The sequence below is a fragment of the Centrocercus urophasianus genome, unplaced genomic scaffold (genome assembly GCF_019232065.1).
Source record: "Centrocercus urophasianus isolate 14NV4802_14NV808 unplaced genomic scaffold, USGS_Curo_1.0 seq_73, whole genome shotgun sequence".
Classification (NCBI taxonomy): domain Eukaryota; kingdom Metazoa; phylum Chordata; class Aves; order Galliformes; family Phasianidae; genus Centrocercus; species Centrocercus urophasianus.
In genome coordinates this window covers 1,362,333-1,381,187 of record NW_024885344.1, presented here as the reverse complement: position 1 = coordinate 1,381,187, position 18,855 = coordinate 1,362,333, and the positions used below count along the sequence as shown (strand labels likewise).

The window sequence follows — 18,855 nt, the reverse complement described above, 5'->3', positions numbered from 1 at the left end:
AGACAAGGTGTAAAGCCCAGCCACCCCGCATACCCCAGCTCCCTGGGTGTGCATCATCTTAAGCCCCTCTGGGCAGTATGGAAGTAGCATCCACACTCCAAACCTGGAAATTTGGGATTAGAGAACACCAACATTTGGAAGGAGCCCTACCAGCATCACCTCCCTTCAGCTGTACAATGCAATTTTTCTTCCTAGGGTTGTGGGAAATGCAGAGGAGGAGGGACATAGCTAGCTGAAGACCTAAAATTTGGCAAAAAAAAAAAAAAACAAAAAAACAGAAACAACTTTTCCACAGAGCTAGGGCAGCAGGAAATCACAGAATCACAGAATTATAGATTCATTAATAGTCAGAAAGACCTCTAAGATCACCCAGTCCAACTGCCAGCCCACCCCCACCATGCCCACTGACCATGTCCTCAGAGCCACATCCACACGGCTCTGGAACACCTGCAGGGACGGTGACTGCACCACCTCCATGGGCAGCCTGTGCCACTGCAGTAATACTCTTTCCAAGAAGAAATTTTCCCCAGTATCCAACCTGAACCTCCTCTGGAGCAACCTGAGGCCATCACCTCTCATTCTATTACTGTTACCTTGGAAAAAGAGACTGACCTCTACCTTGCCACAGCCTCCTTCCAGGTTGGTTGTAGAGAGCGATAAGGTTTCCCCTGAGCTGCCTCCTCTCCAGATTAAACAATTCTAATATAGGAGGGAAAAGGGGAACCAGAACCAAGACAGTGGAGCAGATTAAGAGCAGAGGGAAGGGCTGTAGCCTCGCCCTCCATCTCTTCCCCTCATGTCGTGTCAGAAAGGTGCCACAGTGACTGACATCTCTCATCTCCATGGAGAGTTCAAATGTGTTCTGATGGATGGTTTCAATCCCCAGGACCAAGTTACAGCCTTCTGCTTTTCAAGGGGACATCCCCCTTGGGAAGCAATGAAGTCTGTGGCAGCATTTTTGTGGAGTATGAGACATGGAAGGGGAGAGGAGCAAAGAAGTTTGCATGCATGGAAGCTGGCTCGTAATACCAGACACCAACTCAAGCAACCAGATGAGTCATGTGCTATGGGTCCTCAGCTTGCCCGAGGGGCAGAAGAACTGGCAGAATGTATGGAAAAGAGGTCAGAGGACTGATTACATTGCCACCCATTTCCATTTCCAGCTTTCATTTCTCTAATTCTTTCCCTCATGGGGCATGTCAGGAATGTTGGTTGTGGGAAAGGCTTTGAAAAACAAGCCTGGAGATAAAAATGCATTTGTGTTAAAAACTTTCCTCAGTAATGGCAAAGGAGAAGATGCGTAGAAAGCTCATGGCTTTTTTCACTCTCATATTTTTTGGGATCTCCCTGCTTTGTTGTATATAAGCTAAACAGGTAAAGTCTCTTCCACAGAGCTTCCTACAAAGAATCAGCTTCATGAGGTTTTGTGTTCCACATGCATTTTATGCCAAAAGATTATGATCCCAAACAGCTTTCTTTCACCACTGAGTAAGGAAGACAGCAGGCTCCTCATCTTGCACACGGGAAAACTGAGGCATAGACACACAAGCTTACACCCTGAAACAACTCTTCTTGTTTGGACTCTCACTCCCATGGGCAGATTTTCTAAAATTAAAAATCAGCTTTGCAAGCTTGTCCTTGCAAAGAAGCTGAAAGGAAGCTGGGCTCACCTGGCTAATGTAGCTCAGATGTTGGAGATGCTGATCTCTCATTGCACCATCTACTATTAGTGAAGTTACTAAGGCATTGAGTGCCTCTGAAAAAAATTAGCCATTGGGTGGTTCCAATTAAATCCAAAAACCAGAGGCATTAAAAATGAATGGTCTCCTTCCAACAATGGAAACAAGGGGACTTCCAAGACGCCCCAAGCCCAGCTTCCCTGAATTCAAGGAGAGCACTTCCCACAGCAGAGACAGCATGAGGCCAGCTGACTAGAACTTGAACAAGCAGAAGAGAAAAGCAGAATTGCGCCATACACAAAATGTCCACGGAGACCTCCTTCCACCAACCTCAGAGCAGCAATGCTGGGGTCCAGCCCCACACCGCAGCCAGGGCATGCAGTGAGAATGCAGGCACAGCCTCCATGCCCAGTGCCACGGAACAAGGCTGCTGGTGCTGCACAGCTCACTCCCAGCGCCTTTCTCACAGGTTCCAGCGCTGCGCCGAGGCGGGTTGGACAACTCTGAGGATTTGCAGGAATCCTTCAGACAAGCAGAATCTGTCTGAGTCACACGCATGAGGAGCGATGCCAAGGGTGGCTCATCCACTGGAAAAAAAAAAAAAGAGGAAAGAGAGAGAGAAAAAAATGCTAATGGAGCAATAGCAAGTTATGAAAAGCCACAAGAATTAACAGCTCATGGGCTGGAGAGAAGGAAAGAAAAAAGTCTCTCTCCTATGCTCACATTGCTAAATCCTTATACCTCTCATATGTGCCAGGAAGCAGCAAGCCACCTTACCCCATCAGCTTTGAGAGGGTCTGGAGGGGCTCTGGATCCAAGGCTGTGGCTAAGGTCTGCAGAGGAAGGAGCTGTCAAGTTGAAACTATCTGCTTCTGCTGCTCTGAAATTAGCTAGAATGCATTCCCTTTGATGGTCCTGCAAAATGAAACAGTAAAAACCAAACCAGATGGAATTGGAAAAGAAAAGCTCTAAAAAAAGGGAAGCAAAATCCCAAAATGAGTGACTCAGTGCGGGAAATGGGCTTCTAAAGAGAGAACTGCAAGCATCTAAAGGAAACCTAAGAAAAGCCCAGGCCCACAGAACTGACGCTCCCTGTTCCTGCCTTCCCTGCTACCAGAGCAAAGGGCACCAGAAATGCACAGATGGACCTCCAGAGCAAGCCACATGGAGAAGAGACAGACTGAAAGCACTGCAGAAACTCCAGGGAACAGTGCAGAGGCTCCACTCATGCAGGCCTGAGTAGAACTACAGCCACAGCCTAGCTTGGAGCTCCCAAAGCTCTCAAAGCCAGCAGCTGACCTGCAGGGTCAGTGAGCACTTGCACAGTACCACAGGGTGATCAGCAGCAGCTGGGACATCGAACCTCCCTTTCTAGGGCTATACTCGGCACTGAGGGACGTGTCATGCACTTGAGGACATGCTGTTCGGCTGATCAGTCCCATATGGAATGCTGTCCTTTCTCTTGATGCTCCCATGAGCCTTTATTCCCATTTCTGACCCTTCTCATGCAGCCGCCAAGACAGTCAGTAGTTTATAAAGCCCTTGCTTGGCCACAAAGGATGTTTATTTTGCGTTCTCAGTGGTCGTGCTGCGCCATTTGCTCTCTCTGGCTCCCTTCCCTCCAGCCCATGTCTCCTTCTGCTGCTGCTGTTTTCCCCATTACTGCTAGCAGAGCCAGGCCAGGCGCTGGTTGCTCTCTGGGCTGCTTTGCGCTGCTCCCCTCTGTAGCCCATCCTGCCTCGAAGCAGACACTGCCCTAATTGCAGTCCAATTCCTAGACAGAGATCACTCACTCCCAAGAGGGGGGAGAGGACTACAAGCAAAATGCTTGGGACACGACTCACACCAGACAAATCTTATCACATGGAGAACCAAACACACTGCCATCCGGCGTGCAACAGACTTGGCAAGCCAGGAGATTTGATAAGAACCATGAGAGGAATGGTGGCTGCAGCTGTGACATAAGCTCCCACCACCACACAGCTTATCACTGCTGTCAAGATGGGACATGCATCAGTGTCTGCTGCTGCACAACAGCAGGGAGAAGCTAGTGGAAACCTGCTCTCTGGTCCTGACCATGCATGTAGCACCGCTTACAACACTGTCCCTGAGGAACATCTCCATTACTCACTATGTCTCATTAGGAAAGGGGTGTGAATCTTTCCTCATTGGCTCTGATGGAGACACAGCTCCCCAAGGAACCAGCTCAGGGAGAGGTGGAGAGAGCCCAGTGCCCACCAGCAAATGGATGGGTGATGATCACCGGAGCTAAGAGGTCTCTGAGCCCAAAGATGAGTCCAAAGTCAAGGCATGGCCTAAATGCAGGCTGCTGTGAACCAGTTACTTACTGGATTCCCTTCTGTTTTTCCAGGGTTTCAGGCTGAATATCATGAAAAAGTTCTTCAGCACAGGGTTGGAACAGGCTCCCCAGGGCAGTGGTCATGGCCTTGAGTTTGCCAGAGCTATAGAAGCACCTTGACGGGGCTCTCAGACATAGGGTCTGATTTGATTGAGTGGTCCTGTGTAGAACCAGGAATTAGACTTGATGATCCTTATGGGTCCTTTCCAACTCAGAGTATTCCATCGTTCTATGGTCCCTGCCTCATCACCACACTGCCTCTACCACCCCACAAGCCAGGAGGTCAAACATGGCCAGCAGCCCACAACATGAAGCCTGGGACACTGAGTCACACTGCATGCTCAGCCCTGCCCCGCAAACAGAACCTTTCCCAGTTTCAGCCAAGCACACGCTCACATCACCACATACCCACTCACCTTCAACCTGTTTTGCGACATTTTCCCTTGTCAGAGAGGAAAAGTGGAAATGGGAGGATTAGCGGGTAAACAAAGGCTCCGGCTGCCTCCAGCAGCTGCTGCAGGGGACTGCACTTCAAAAGTGAGATCCAGGCTTACAGGACTGAGCTGTTTTGCTCCTGGCACTGAGAGCGAGGAGCAGGGCACAGCTCTCAACCACAGAGTTAAACACTCAATGACTCTTTGAGTCTTCTACCCAGCCCACACTATCCCAAAGCTGTCCCTAGGGACAAAATCTGCCACACCATGCTAGAGTGCACAAAAGGCTGGGATGATCCCTGAGAAATACACACACAACTCTATACCTCCACCTGGGTTTCAGTTCCCTTTTTATTTCCAGCCCTATGCATGCTGTGCCCTGGCACTGGATCCACAGCAAGCAGAGAAAGATGAATGGCCAGGCTGGAGGCAGAGCCACTGCTCCTGCTATTTCGCAGTCCAGATTCAAGCCAGCACTAAAGTTTCCAAGGGAACCTGAGGGAGTTGCAGCCAAACCAGGACTGCTGGCAACATGGGATTTTCAATTCCAGGCCAAAAAGTGTCTATTCAGCTTACCCAGCTGCCAAGCACAAGCCAAGAGCACGTGCACAAGGCACTGGGGCACCCTGCAATGGGAATGCCTCCTCCCCATGCTGTGTCGGGAGGAGAGACTGCGCAAGGCTGCATCTCAGAGCTCCCCAGGCTGCTGCAGAACTACACATCCCCAGTAAATGCTTTGCTAAGTCACACACTTCATCGTCACCGCAATGCAGGGATGTGTTTGTCAGTCGGGCTCAGGGATTTGCTGCATCTGGGCTCCCCGATCCACTCCAGGATTCCTCGTATCATGTCACTGGTCTCTGCTCAAACCATGCTTGGCTGCCTGTGAAAAATGCCTTAGCAATAGGATTTTTCTTCTTTTCCCTCCTGCTGTTCTTTAAAGCCAAACTGTACTTCTGCAAAATCCAGGCTCTGAAGGCATTTTTTTTCCAATACTTGTGTTTTGTAACTACATCTCTTCAATCCACTATAGATAAGACAGCAAGTCGGGGCTGGAGTGAGAACAGGTTAAACTGCTCACCTGCTCGAGTGCCTCTCTCAACACTTCAATCCCAAGTGCATGTTATCAGTAGAGTATCTTTTCCAGGTAGAAGCAGTGCAGAGAATGAGTTCATCAATGCTCCCCCTGGTGGTCCTCAAGGACTACCAGACTCTTCTGACTGTGACTTGGCAGATCTTCCTCTCCCTCTGTTAGTTTTGGCTTACCCAGATGTATAATACATCAGCCCCCAGGCCACAGCCAGGAATTGGGCTTCTATCCCTACTCCTAACAGTAGGAGGTTACCTTCTGCTACCCCCACACTAACAACAGGGGAATCAGAGGCAGCAAACATGGATATGTGTTTCCTTGAGTCTCACTCCAAGCAGAGATCTTCCAAGCAGGTTTTCTATTCCATTCTCCAACACTTTATTTCCTCATTCTCCTCCTGCAGTTGTCTTTGATCACTGGAGACAGGCCTTCCTGCAGCAAGAAGGGAAACGCTGAAAGAAATGAAAGGGAATGCTCCTGGTGATGACTGCATACCACAAGAAAATGCTGCATATGCAAGGGAAGAAGAAACTTCCTACTAGATGAAAGGAGCACAAACCTGCTCTCCCTCTGGAGAAGTATGCAGCCCTTTACTTGGCTCTATAATTGCAACACTCCACTGGGAAATGTGTTTGGAAGTATTGCAAAAGGCACATGAGCAAAGGTCAGGTGTAGCAGGGCTACGTATCCAGAGGATCATGTAAGAGGTTCATGGTTTGAGGAGATGTTAGCAGAGGAGCTGCGAGCCTTGTTTCAAGGGCAAGTAGCCAAAAACACAGGAACTGCCCACTGCATCAGCTGGAGTAGGGAAATCAGAAAAGGGAAGAAAAGACCACAATATGGTCAGGAAAGTGAAAGGTCTCTGGCAGAAAGTTTTGCCACAGAAAGAGGAATGTGGCAGGGGAAAGGGAACACCAGTGGCCAGAGCCAACAGGAAGCACATCATACCTGTATCTCTTGCACACAAGCACATCTGCAAACATTGCACGGTTCACAGAGACACACTGGAGAGAAACCAAACAAATGTAGGAGCGGAGCGAAGGTGACGGAGCGCTCTGGATGCAGCCAGCCAGCTTGGGGAGGCCTACCTGCCTGGAAAAACCCTTGCACAGCACACCCAGACATTCCTGCAGCCCTCCCCGGCGTTGTTTGTGCCATGATTCACCACGAATGTGGCTTCAAGCCACGGCTGAGCAGCACCAGCCAATCTCCTGCCTGCTGCTGCCCTCTGTGGGACAGCACAGCTCCCAGCCCAAGCTGCTGTTTCCCTGGCACGCAAACTACCCGGGCCTCCGGCTTGTGCGTAATCACTTTCCTCTGCAACTGGCTACACGCTAATTATAGTTCCAGTATTTTCCTTCTGGATCAGCGTTAATTACAATACGGAGCGTCTCGCTCCATTAGGCTTTAAATCTTGTTTGGGATTCCAGCTGTCAGTAAAAATGAGTTGGGGAAGGTTTTTCTCAGGATGCATCAAGCTTGGTTATGGGGAGCATAATTTTGATCTTTTTCATGGAACCACAGAATGGCTTGGATTGAAGGGGACCTCAGAGATCATCCAGTCCCACCCCGTGCTGTGGGCAGGGCTGCCACCCGCCAGCTCTCTAGGCTGCCCAGAGCCCCATCCAACCTGTCCTTGAACCTCCAGAGATGGGGCACCCACAGCTCTCTGGGCAGCCTGTGCCACTGCCTCACTGCCCTCTCAGTAAAAAACTTCCCCCCAGCATGTCATCTGAGTTGCACAGAAAGCAGATGCAACCAAAGGGGGAGGAGCCTGCCAAGTTTCTAAGCAATAAAAGAAAGGCCTGAAATGCTGCAGCTAACATCAGTGTTACGGATGAGTTCATTTGCCATTGTTTGCAGCCAGCCGAAAAGAGGCGCAGCCTGCCATTCGCTTTATGCTTGCTTAAAACTGCTTGATGCCAAAGTGAGGAAAATAAACATTTAAAGAGTGAAACCTGAGCCAAAGACTGAAACAGCAGACTGAAAAACCACTGCTGCAGTCTCTTTCTGGGTCAGGGAGTGGAGACACGCACCTTCTGCTCAGATCACACGTGACCTACAGTAGCAGTAGTGAGGTCCTGGACTCCTGCAAATGACTTCAAGATTCTCAGAAAAATGGAAGGGAAAGCAGTAATAGGCAGGAGTGACTCATAGGACTGAAATAACTCACGTAAAACGTGCCTGAACACAGCAAGGGATGTGGCAATTTGCTAAGGCCCTGAAGAAAGCTTTGTGAGGCAAGGTGGTAGGAGTTAAAAAAAGAATTGTGTTCAGGCACCAGAAGGTAGTTTTTAATGGCCAAGTTTCCCCTGAAAACAATGGCTGCCCATCCGGAAAAGCCATCAGGGTGACACTGGGGCTTAGCTTTGTGGGATCTGTTCTGTAAGTGATGTAAAGCAACGCACAGGGAATGCACGGTGCTCCCTCCAAGACCACAGGAAGGCATAGAAAACAGCCCTTATTAAGTACCATCGTTTGTATTAAGAGCCACAATGAGAAAGGAGAGAGCTGTTTACTATTCCTGGAGGAAGCTTTTTCCAAGCAGGAAAAAGGCGGAAGATTAACAACTATTTAAAAACAACTGCTCCAGAAGCGCAGAAGCAGGCTTGATATCATTATAACGCCTTTAAAATAGCAAGAGCTGGCGCCGCCATTTGCCGCCGCCATTTTAAAAGCCTGAGCTCCGCTCCCCTCAGAGCGGACGGACACTCAAGGCGCATGCGCTGGCGCTGGCCTGCTCTTGTCCTTTTAAAGGACACGCAGCTCCCTCACGAGGCGGAAGTCGTTTGCGGCCCCACCAGAAGTAGCTTCACTTGACAACAGAAAGGGCTTCTTCCGGTTGGGCTCCGTGCGACGGTTGGTTTCCGGCTCTATTCATTCTCTATACTCTCCTCTTGGAGGCCTTCTTCTCGCGTCTCGCTTTCTCCACCACGCGATGAACTCTATGGTAACTCGGGCGGTGTCACGGCAGGGGGCGCGCGGAGCGCCGCTCTGCACTTCCGACTTCCGGCACTCTATGGTGGAGCCGGCGGCGCTCTAGAGGTTTCTGGGCTCTCTCGATGGGCCGGTGGCGGCCCCGCTGAGGAGCGGCGGCGGCCCCGCCATGGAGGCCGAGACGTTGGAGGCGCGCATCAGTGAGTGCTGGCGGGGGCAGATGGGGGGGAGGGCGGGGGTTGAGGGGACCCGCCTCACTCGCACTGCCCTTCTGCCGCCCGTAGACAAGGCCACCAACCCGCTGAACAAGGAGCTGGACTGGGATGGCATCAATGCGTTCTGCGAGCAGCTCAACAAGGAGCTGGAGGGGTGAGTGGGTCTCAGGCCTCGCCGTCCGGTGCTTTGTCAGCGCCTTCAGCTTGTGACATGCTCTCCTGCCTCATAGCAGCACGGCTAGGTGGGCCTTTCCTCAATCACCATGCAGCTTTCCTCTCCCTCCAGCCCTCCGCTCGCCACCCGGCTCCTTGCTCACAAGATCCAGTCCCCGCAGGAATGGGAGGCCATTCAAGCCCTCACGGTAAGGCAGGACGTGATGGAGGGCAGTGGGGGTGTCCTACCAAAAGCTTGTGGTGCTCTGGGAAAACTCCGATGTGTGGGGTGGGAGAGAGGTGGCAGTGGCAGCACCCAGTGGAGGGTGACAGGTGGGGGAGACCTTGTCCTTAGGGAGGAGCATGGGAGTCATTGGGAAGTTTTCTGTTCCTCTTATCACGTGGTGAACCGTGGGGTTTGAGAGCTCTCTGCCTTAGGATGGCTCTGCTGCACTAAGGGTGTCCTCTTCCATGGTGATCAGAGGGCTGGAGCACCTCTCCTATGAAGACAGGCTGAGGGAGTTGGGTTTCTTCAGCCTGAAGAAGAGAATGTTCCAGGGAGGCCTCACTGTGGCCTTCCAGTACTTGAAGGGAGCTCATAAGCAGGAGGGGGACTGACTTTTTACGTGATTTTAATAGTGATAGAACAGTAATGAATGGCTTTAAAGTAAAAAACGAGATATTTAGGTTGATCTGAGGTGGAAGATCTTTATTCGGAGGGTGGTGAGGCAACAGCACAGGTTGTCCAAGGAAGCTATGGATGGCCTATCCCTGGAGATGCTGTAAGGAAAGCCTCAGGTTCTGTGCCTGGCGAGAAGCCGAATGTTGACCTAGCTCATGGGCTCATCCTCTCCCAGGTGTTGGAGTCCTGCATGAAGAGCTGCGGCAAGCGCTTCCACGATGAGGTGGGCAAGTTCCGCTTCCTTAATGAGCTCATCAAGGTGGTGTCACCAAAGGTGGGTCCCTGGGGATCCTCCTGGAGGTGATGATGGTGAAAAGAGGGCTTTGGGAAGAAGTGGTAGAGCAGAGGGGCCAGAGGTCTTTTAGAGTGTGGGGAAAATGGGACAATATTGAGAAGAGATTTAATCCATGTTCCTGTTGAGTTTTCCAATGGGAAGCTGAGCTTTCACCCATTGCTCTAGGCTGATGTTTTGTCACAGGAAGCTGAGGGCCAGCTAGACCTGATGCAGCCAGCACTTGGGAGACTTCTGAGCCCATCAGCGTGCCTGGAGTCACCTTCGCTGCATTTCTTCTAAGCCTTTTTTGTGCTCAGGAACCTCTCTCAGCTTTGACACTGTGACTCTTACCTTTCCAGGGTATCCCAGTCTGCTTGAGACACTGACAAGCCCAGGCCTGTTGGCATGGTCTAGCAAGCCCATCTGAAGGACCAGGTCCTTACCTGCTCCTCTGCTGATGCTGCTGTTTCAGCAGCAACACATACTGGGCATGCTGTTCCATTCAGCCAGGGCAGTCAGCTCATGATGCCAGCAAGGATGGAGTTAAGGAAAAACAGACTAAATATAACTAAGGAAAACTGGAGGCTGTCAGTCACAGCTTGTGATCTGTGTGGATGAATATCTGAATATCCAGGGACTGCAACAGTATCATTCTGCAGTCATCTTGCTGGGGTGATCTAGAGGATGTCATCTGCCTTAAGCCACTGGCAGCACATTTGCTGTTTTTACTACCAGCACATAGCAGACCCATGGAATAGGAGTGAAGGGTGACTGCACAATAGTGGGAAAGCTGCATCCAGCAGTGAGGTGTTTGTGGCTTGCCAGCTTGCTATAAAGAGTGTCAGGCACTTTGTGATGCAGCGTGCAGCTGAGGGTGTGCTGGCCTTGCCCTAGGGACTGTCACCTACAGCCCTTCACCTCACCTCCCAGTCCTGCTCTCTGAAGGGTTGCCTTTCCCAGCAGCTTCTGACAGCAGCATGCTTTCCTTTACAAGGTGATAAAGACCCTCCTGAGCATTTCCACCCATCCACGGGTGTTACCAAGGGTCTGCTGGCCCAGCATTTCTCCCACCTCCTGTAGTGGCACAGGACATGTTGCAAGGGCCTCATGAGCTTTCCTGCTTGCTTCCTCTTTTCCTTGTGCCGTTGGGAACTGTCTCACTTCTGGGGGAGGAGAGGAGGGAAACAGGCTGGGCTTGCAACAGCTCACATGAGCTTCAAGTCACCTCTTCTCTGTTTCTGTAGTATCTTGGCAGCCGGACACCAGAAAAAGTGAAGTCAAAGATCTTGGAGCTGATGTACAGCTGGACACTGGGGCTGCCTCACGAGGTGAAGATCTTGGAGGCCTACCAAATGCTAAAGAAACAAGGTAAGAGGCAGTGGTCTGGAAGGTTTTTCTCCTTATTTGTCCAGGGAGAATCTAAAACAGGCTCTCCATACCCTCTGCCCAGACACAGCACATCTATAGGTCTGCCAGGCTCCACAGAAAGGGCTGCTGAAGAAATGGGTGCTTTGGAGCTCCTGGATGGGCAGAGAGAGTTGCAGGGGGTCTGAGGTGCTTAATGGGTTGGAAGAAAATATTGCTTGTTCCCTACAGGAGGTGGCGCACTGGAATGGACTGGTGCTGAAGGGATACAAGTGCTTTGGTAGTACTGAGAGCTGGATTTTTCAAAGACAGGACAGTGCTGAAGGGGGGTAATATTTGCATAACAACACAATTTAAGATTATGAATGGCAGAAGCTGACCCTAATCCCCTGTGTTCCAGCTAGGCTTGATGAGCTGTTAGGAAAGAATGGACCTAGGTGGTAGTGTGCCTCCTCCCAGTGGGTGAAGCCTCCTGATATCTCTGTTGGTCTCTACTGCAGGTATTGTGAAATCTGACCCAAAACTGCCTGATGATGCTCCTTTTCCACCACCTCCTCCTCGGCCCAAAAACATCATTTTTGATGATGAAGAGAAATCAAAGGTAAGAGGTCTGTGCAGGTAAAGAGCAGAGGGCAACACCTCTGTTCTGAGGTCTCCTGTACTCCAGAGTAGAAGATCCAGTAAGAGTCAAGGCTCCTGCTCTGAATGCTTCAGGACATGCATCAGAGGAATGTTGAGGGCCTTCTGCAAAATTATGACAAAGGAAACAGCCTTAGGTAAAGCATGTGGGTCTGTTTGACCTTTGGAGCTCTTAACTGCAGGATGGTGCAATGGATGACATGCTGGCGTTAGCCCAGCAGATTCTGAGAGGTTTGTTTTGCTCTCTCCAGGCTCCAGAGTTATCTGGCCATAAGGTTTAAATAAATCCCAGCCCCAGATGTTGTTAACTTTTCCCCGCTCAAAACACTGCAGTGTGCTTATAGCTCAGCTGCTTGTATCTTCCTGGATTCATCCTATATTACCTTTCTGTCAGTCAGGTCACCATTCAGACAAACCTCTGATATGTTTAAGTGTTAGGCTTTTCTGTGTCTGTTTCATCAGTAGAGATGTGATGTCAATTCCCTGCAGGGTACATAATCTGTTTCCACAAATGGGGAATGGGGAATTGTAGATGTCTTGAAGGACTTCAGTGACTAGGAAGTAGGAGAGAAAATGGTTGGTCTCCCTCTTTGCCAATTACAGCTACAAAAGGAGCATGTGTGGAGAGAGAATAGCCCATCGCAACCCTATGGCATCTCCCTGTGTAAAACAAGTTTTGTCTGTTGCAGGATTTGTGCTGCTGTGCTCCAGGGTCTCTACTGTGAGTAACAGGCAGGGAGGGGCAGGCTTTGAATGCAGGAGACTTTCACAGAAAGACCTTTCTTACACAACCAGAACCACAATGGGGAAAGGAAGACAAGTTGTACTTGGTCTCTTTTGGGCAGGGCATCGCCACAAGCTCTGGTGCTGTAAGAGCAATGCCAGCTGCCACCTCTCAGCTTGGGCTCAGAGATTCCTCCTCTCTTGCAGATACTGGCACGTCTCCTGAAAAGTTCCCATCCTGAGGACCTTCGGGCTGCCAACAAGCTCATCAAGGAGATGGTTCAGGAGGTATGGCTGAGGAAAAAGGGGGCAGGGAGCCACGGCCTGGATGGCACTGCTTGGTACCAAAGGGCAATGGATCAGTTGTTCAGCAGCAGCGCCAAAGAGTCCTTGTATGACTTGTGCCATCCTTTGGCTACTTGGAGAAATGACTGTAGGTGGAGCTACTGCAGCACAAGGTCTGTGGTGGTTCCAGCCCTGTCTGGCAAGTGCTGGTGCAGAAATAACCTGGGGTTTTCCCACTGAAGTGGAGTCTATTCTGGGGGGCAGTACAGGGAGCTGATGTGTTGGCTGGCCCAACCTTTCTTCCTCCTCACACTGCTGGCAGGCAGGGACATCCTTCCCCATGCGTTTCCCCTCCAGGACCAGAAGCGCATGGAAAAGATCTCCAAGAGAGTGAATGCCATTGAGGAGGTGAACAACAATGTGAAGCTGCTGACAGAGATGGTGACAAACTACAGCAAGGGGGAGACAACAGAGAGCAATGAGGACCTGATGAAGGTGAGGAAAGGCAATCCCAGTGTCCTCCCTGGGTTTAGCAGAGACAGTTGTTTCTCCTGTGTTCCTCCTGCTTAGTTTGTACCCTATCAGCATCCTGCTGCTCATCTCAGTGCCCCTTCTTTCCCCCAGGAGCTGTATCAGCGCTGTGAGCGCATGAGACCCATGCTTTTCCGGCTTGCCAGCGACACCGAAGACAACGATGAAGCTTTGGGTAAGCAGACCTGACCCTGACCTTTCTTGTTCTGTCTGCTTCTCACTCTATCTTCTATTAGGGAATCAATGCTTGGGCTGTCTCTGGTATAGCATTTTTTTTAGAAGCCTGCCACTTTTTGTTGTGGCTGCTTGCTGTAGGCTGGCTATTCTATGGCTTGGTGCTAGGTGGGGGCAGATGATCCCAATCAGCAGTGTTCATTCCCTTTGTTGTAGAAAGAAAATTTTGTGCTTATGCTGCTGAAGCTGGAGTTGCCAATGTATTTTGATGCAGTTTGCAACAGCAGAGGCAGAAGTGCTGCCTGTGGTGGGATACCATCAGCTCCCTGGGCCTTACTTTGAAGAAATAGGCTGAGATGGGTATAAAAGTCACTGTCTTGTTTCTCTACTTTTTAAAATCTTCTACCTCTTCCATTTCAGCGGAGATCCTGCAAGCCAATGACAACCTGACACAGGTGATCAATCTCTACAAGCAGCTCGTATGGGGAGAAGAGGTCAATGGGGAGATGGTGGCTGGTCCCCTTCGAGGTGAGGAGACCTGGGGAATAGGGAGATGAAGCACGGAGATCCTACTGCTGATTTCCTCTGGTGTATAAGAAGATTGAGAGAAGTGGAAGGGGGATACCTGCAGGATGTCAGAGATAGGCTTAAAGAGATGAGGGAATGGCTTGTGGAGATGACTGTTGCATGAAAGGAGAGAACTGTGAGAGAGAACAGATGAGGATTTCCCTCTCCCAGTTGTGAGGATGGGAACTGCATCTCAGCACTCTGAGACAGAAACCTTATCCCAACCCTTCTCACCTTGTGTTTCCTTTACAGGCAGCACCTCTGCGCTTCTGGATCTGTCAGGACTGGAGCTCCCAGCAACAGGGCCTTCCTACCCAGCCTTGCCCACCCTTTCAGGTGGTTCAGCAGTCCCTGTGCCTGACCAAGCTGGCTCTGTTTCCTTGCTGGATGATGAACTTATGTCTTTAGGTGAGAAGACCAGAGCAAAAGCTTCCCATTACGTCCTTCACCATCAAGAGTCTGAGTGGATGGTGGTTCTTGTGGCAGGAGAGCTCTGGGAGAGGTGACTCATGAAAAACCAAGATGTCACCCGCATTTAGAGCAAGGGAAAAGGCAGGAAAGACTCTGGCTTGATTCTGAACTTCAATCTCGTAGTGTTTTTTCTGACACCCAGAGAACCTACAGGGGATTTACCTTCTAATTTGCTCTGGATAAACTGACCTGTCAGGCAAATCAAGACTGATACAATGCCCATCAGCAGATGGCATGACGGGTGGATCACATCCAGCTCTTCGTGTGACATCAACTGCAAAGTGCAAACATATTAACAGTATACACATAGGGACTTCCAGAACTGTTCAAATGCAAGTTGCAAGTCTTGTGTGGTGCCACTTCTAGAAAGTTCTAGAGTTCTATTTTTCCCAACAAAGTATACTCTCCTAGGATAGGTGCTTCAAGTACAACAGCATGAGGTAGTAGTATGGTCCCCCAGATGCATGTGAAAGTGTGATGTGTTGCACTGGGAACTTGACTTAGAGTGGGGATCTTTGGGCAGAGAAAATACCACCCTCCCTGCTCCTTCCTATGCAAGGATGGAGGCCTGAGATGGGAGACCATGTTGGTGACTCTGCCCTACTGCTTCCATGTCCTGCCTGACCAGAGGGATCTGTTACAGATGCCTCATTTAGGCCCCTTTAAGTGTCCTTACCCACATGGCAGATAGGGTCCATTTTTGCTTTTATTCCTGGCAGGCCTGAATGATCCAGCACCACATCCTGCCCAGGCTGGTGACAGCAGTGGCTGGAACAGCTTCCAGGTAACGTGCTGGGAGCCAGAGAAGCTGATGGGGCGGGTGGTGGAAGGAACAAAAGGAGTAGGTAAGGAAGTGATTGATGGTGTTGATAAGGAACCCTGCTGATGGGGGGGCTTCTGTGCACTCTTTCTGCAGTCATCAGATAGCAATGAGCTCAGCATCACCCCTGTTGTGATAGCAGCGCCAGTCAAAGCAGATGCAGGTACATCCTCCCCCAAACCTACGTTCACAAGTGGCCTGGATGACTTGGACCTCCTGGGCAAGACATTGCTGCAACAGTCTCTGCCTCCAGAGTCCCAACAAGTGCGATGGTAAGTAGGAACAGGGCAATCTTGCATCTCTTCCCACCTTTTTCATGGATATAGGCATTTCAGTGCCCTGCTTCACTCCTCGCTTTCTCTCTCTAAATCTACAGGGAGAAGCAGCAGCCACCTCCCCGGCTCACTCTGAGGGATCTTCAGAACCGGAGCAACTCCGGCGCCACAGCCCAAAACTCCAATGTTCTGCCTGTGCTCCAGGGTGTTCCTCCTAACCCCTCACTGCCCCTGAACTCAGAGCTGCCTGCTACGCTTCCAAAAGTTGCCACCACACCACCAGGAAGCACTTCAGTCCCACCACAGCCTCCTGCCTCCACGCTGCCCCCAGAGATCTCGCTAGCCAACATCACTGTGCCTCTGGAGTCAATCAAACCCAGTGAGCTGGGATGAAAGCTTGGGAAGGGGGGAAATGAACTGTTTGGAAGCTCACCACACAAACTGAGGGGGGTAAGGGGGGGAGAATGGACAAGGTATGAGGAGAGTGCATAAACTGAAGAATGTGAGAAAGCTTGCCTGTCAGATCTCAGGGAGGTTGTATCTCTGTTGCTTGTGTGGAACATGGCTGATGGGAAGGATTGCCAGTCCCTTCTTGGCTGACTACCACCTGTCCCTGACCTGCTGCCTTTCCCACAGGCAGCATCCTTCCTGTGACAGTGTATGATCAGCATGGCTTTCGCATCCTCTTCCACTTTGCCAAGGATGCCCTTCCCGAGAGGCCCGACGTGCTGGTGGTGGTGATTTCTATGCTAAGCACAGCCCCGCAGCCCATCCGTAACATTGTTTTTCAGTCTGCTGTCCCCAAGGTAAGGCTACTGCTGGGGACTGGGTCCACAGACAGTTCCCATGAGATTCTCCCTTTGCAGGAGAGGTAGGGTGGGTGGAAAGCTCTGTGGAGCAAGACCCGAAACTATATTTCTTTTTTCTTAGAAAGTGAAAGCTTCTTATATATCTGACCAGGGCCTCTAGCTGTAATGTCCCTCAGCACTGTGGGATGCCTTTCTTTTTCCCTAGGTGATGAAGGTGAAACTACAGCCACCCTCAGGCACAGAGCTGCCAGCGTTCAACCCCATTGTCCATCCCAGTGCCATCACTCAAGTCCTGCTGCTTGCTAACCCACAGAAGGTAACAGCACCATCCCCTGGTGCCTAGGCAAAGCCCTGCTCCCCTCTGCCTGAAACAGAATGAACTATCCATATTCCCTGTGCTCTGTGCGGGGTATTCTTAAAGTATTTATGACTTGTTCTTAATGTTTTCCTTCCTTTCTGACTGCTTATCTTTTCTCCCCTACCTCCAGGAGAAAGTGAGGCTACGATACAAGCTAACCTTCACCATGGGAGAGCAAACTTACAATGAAATGGGGGATGTGGACCAGTTCCCCCCACCAGAGTCCTGGGGCAACCTCTAGGGCTGCATGTAGTAGGCACTACACTTGGAAGCCAGCCCTGTGGGGCTGAAGCAGCCTGAGGACATGGGGAGGGCGGGTGGGGGGCTGCTGCTCATGCTCAATTCTCCAATCAGCCGGGTGAGTGCCAGAGGGAGTGTGCCTCCAGGATGAGAGCAGACACCAGGAGATGTTCATCCCACAAGAGCAGGAGTGCAGTCAAGCTGCTTGTGGCTGAACAGTTGCCTTCCCTGCTCTTCCAAAGGCACCCCTCCCTCTCTAGTTTGTTCAGCATCTCTTCTAACCCTGCATTCCCCCTCTTGGTGCAGTGGGAAGCAAGGATGGGAAGCTTTTAACAGCCTCAGCCTGAGGCAGGGCCTAGCAAAGGAAGATCCTTTCCCTTCTCCATCTCCCCCAACCCTTCAGCTGCTTTATGCTCTGCATTGTTCTCTCATGTTAGCAAATGCTGAGCTGTGGGGTATCTTCCCTTGCCCTAGCCTTGCAGCTGGGCCCTAGTGGTTTCCTGTCTGATGGGATGACCTTAGAACTGAACAAGGACTTAGGTGTCTTCCCAGCTCCAGAGAGCAGGCAGTGATCCTTGCTTTTGGGGGCCAGGGAGAAATCTTCCCGCAGCCCCCTCTTTCCAATAGCAGGCAGAGCTGTTGGTGGGAGGTGGGCCCTGGAAAGGGCTCATTCTGTGCCTCCCCAGCTGCTTCAGCTCTGGCTCCTGGGCACTGAACTGCCGGGCGGAAGCACACATCTTCCCACTACGCTTCACTGCAGCGAGCATTTGGGACTGCGGCTGGAACATCGCCTGTTTGTCCTTGCCCCTCGCAGGGCTGACACAATTCAAAAGGGGCCTTCGGTGGGCTGAATCCTTTCTCCTTGAGGCTGGGGAGGGGAGAGGATGGGAGTTGGGCTCTGAGCATCGCCAGGGGGCACCATCAAGCTCTGCACTGCGGGGACTGGGGTACAGCTGTGCCTTGTGCCCCTTTGCCCAGAGGGGGACTCGCTCCAGCCCCCTGATCACTGTGACACTAGAGTGAGGATCTGCAGGCATGGAGGAGACCAGGGGGTGGAATGTCTTAAGCAATCCGTGTCCTGATAGGGCTTGTGGCCATAGGAGCTGCTTCCCACCTCTAAGCAGTTTGAGCTGGCTCTTAGGGGCAAATTGAACTCTGCATTAGCTGGCCAGAGGTAGAAGGCAGTCTGCACGTGATGGAGATGAGCGAGGTGCTTTGTATTCTCTGCTTGGAACAGTGAAGGTGGAAACTGGGTGCAGCATGTGCTGGAGAAGAGGGGGAAGCAAGGTCTTTATGCTGAGGTTCTGCTGTGTCTTACTTCCCTTTCTGGTCTCTTTTCAGGGTTTTGTATGGGTTTTCTTTTTTCTTTGCAGATCTTGTTTGGTTCTTGAACAGACTTGTATATATTTTCAGTGCAAATTCTGTAAATGGAAGAAAACAAAAATAAAAAACGCCCGGCGCGACAAATCTGCTGTATTTATGGGAAATAAAGAATTCTTTCCTCATGCTGTGCCTTCTGACTGCATTTTCCCCTGACTGCACGGAGGAGCTGTTGGCCTTGCAGCTGCCAGCTCCTTTTGGGCCTCACTGCTTCAATCTCACTGGCTTGTGAGCAGGGAGAGTGAATGGTGGAAGTCCCCTACTGCTCTCAATTCCTGTTTGAGGGCAGGCCCCGTCAACGTTACGAGCTGTGCTCTGCTTCCTTTTCTCTGGGGCAAGCAGTGGGCAGGAGCCCCCCAGCTCATGGGGAGCTGCTCCCAGGCTGCAGGGCTGTT

At 51.0% G+C, this 18,855-nt stretch overlaps 1 protein-coding gene and 1 long non-coding RNA gene across 8 annotated transcripts; one reads left to right on the top strand and one right to left on the bottom strand.

Annotated features, from left to right (window-relative positions):
• Window positions 1-1,287: 1,287 nt before the first annotated feature.
• LOC122170673 lies at window positions 1,288-7,135 on the bottom strand. Of its 6 annotated transcripts, none has more exons than XR_006171823.1 (4): window positions 6,511-7,135; window positions 5,554-6,014; window positions 2,457-4,198; window positions 1,288-2,266 (listed from the first exon to the last, which is right to left on the bottom strand). It is a non-coding gene; the product is annotated as an uncharacterized LOC122170673 (long non-coding RNA). The 6 variants fall into 6 exon arrangements; XR_006171824.1 differs by having other exon boundaries at window positions 1,289-2,266; window positions 2,457-6,014; window positions 6,511-6,566; window positions 6,651-7,135; XR_006171821.1 differs by having other exon boundaries at window positions 1,290-2,266; window positions 2,457-2,594; window positions 4,028-6,014.
• A 1,207-nt stretch (window positions 7,136-8,342) lies between these two features.
• GGA1 (golgi associated, gamma adaptin ear containing, ARF binding protein 1) lies at window positions 8,343-18,585 on the top strand. Of its 2 annotated transcripts, none has more exons than XM_042837944.1 (17): window positions 8,343-8,699; window positions 8,784-8,868; window positions 9,001-9,076; window positions 9,725-9,772; window positions 11,068-11,191; window positions 11,689-11,789; window positions 12,758-12,838; window positions 13,193-13,330; window positions 13,460-13,541; window positions 13,961-14,068; window positions 14,360-14,515; window positions 15,298-15,362; window positions 15,495-15,670; window positions 15,775-16,052; window positions 16,310-16,479; window positions 16,688-16,798; window positions 16,971-18,585. In XM_042837944.1, exons 1-17 carry the CDS (start codon window positions 8,669-8,671, stop codon window positions 17,079-17,081), a joined length of 1,941 nt encoding a protein of 646 aa, XP_042693878.1. In that variant the 5' UTR covers window positions 8,343-8,668; the 3' UTR covers window positions 17,082-18,585. The 2 variants fall into 2 exon arrangements, with proteins under 2 accessions (XP_042693878.1, XP_042693877.1); XM_042837943.1 differs by having other exon boundaries at window positions 9,725-9,823.
• Window positions 18,586-18,855: the final 270 nt, after the last annotated feature.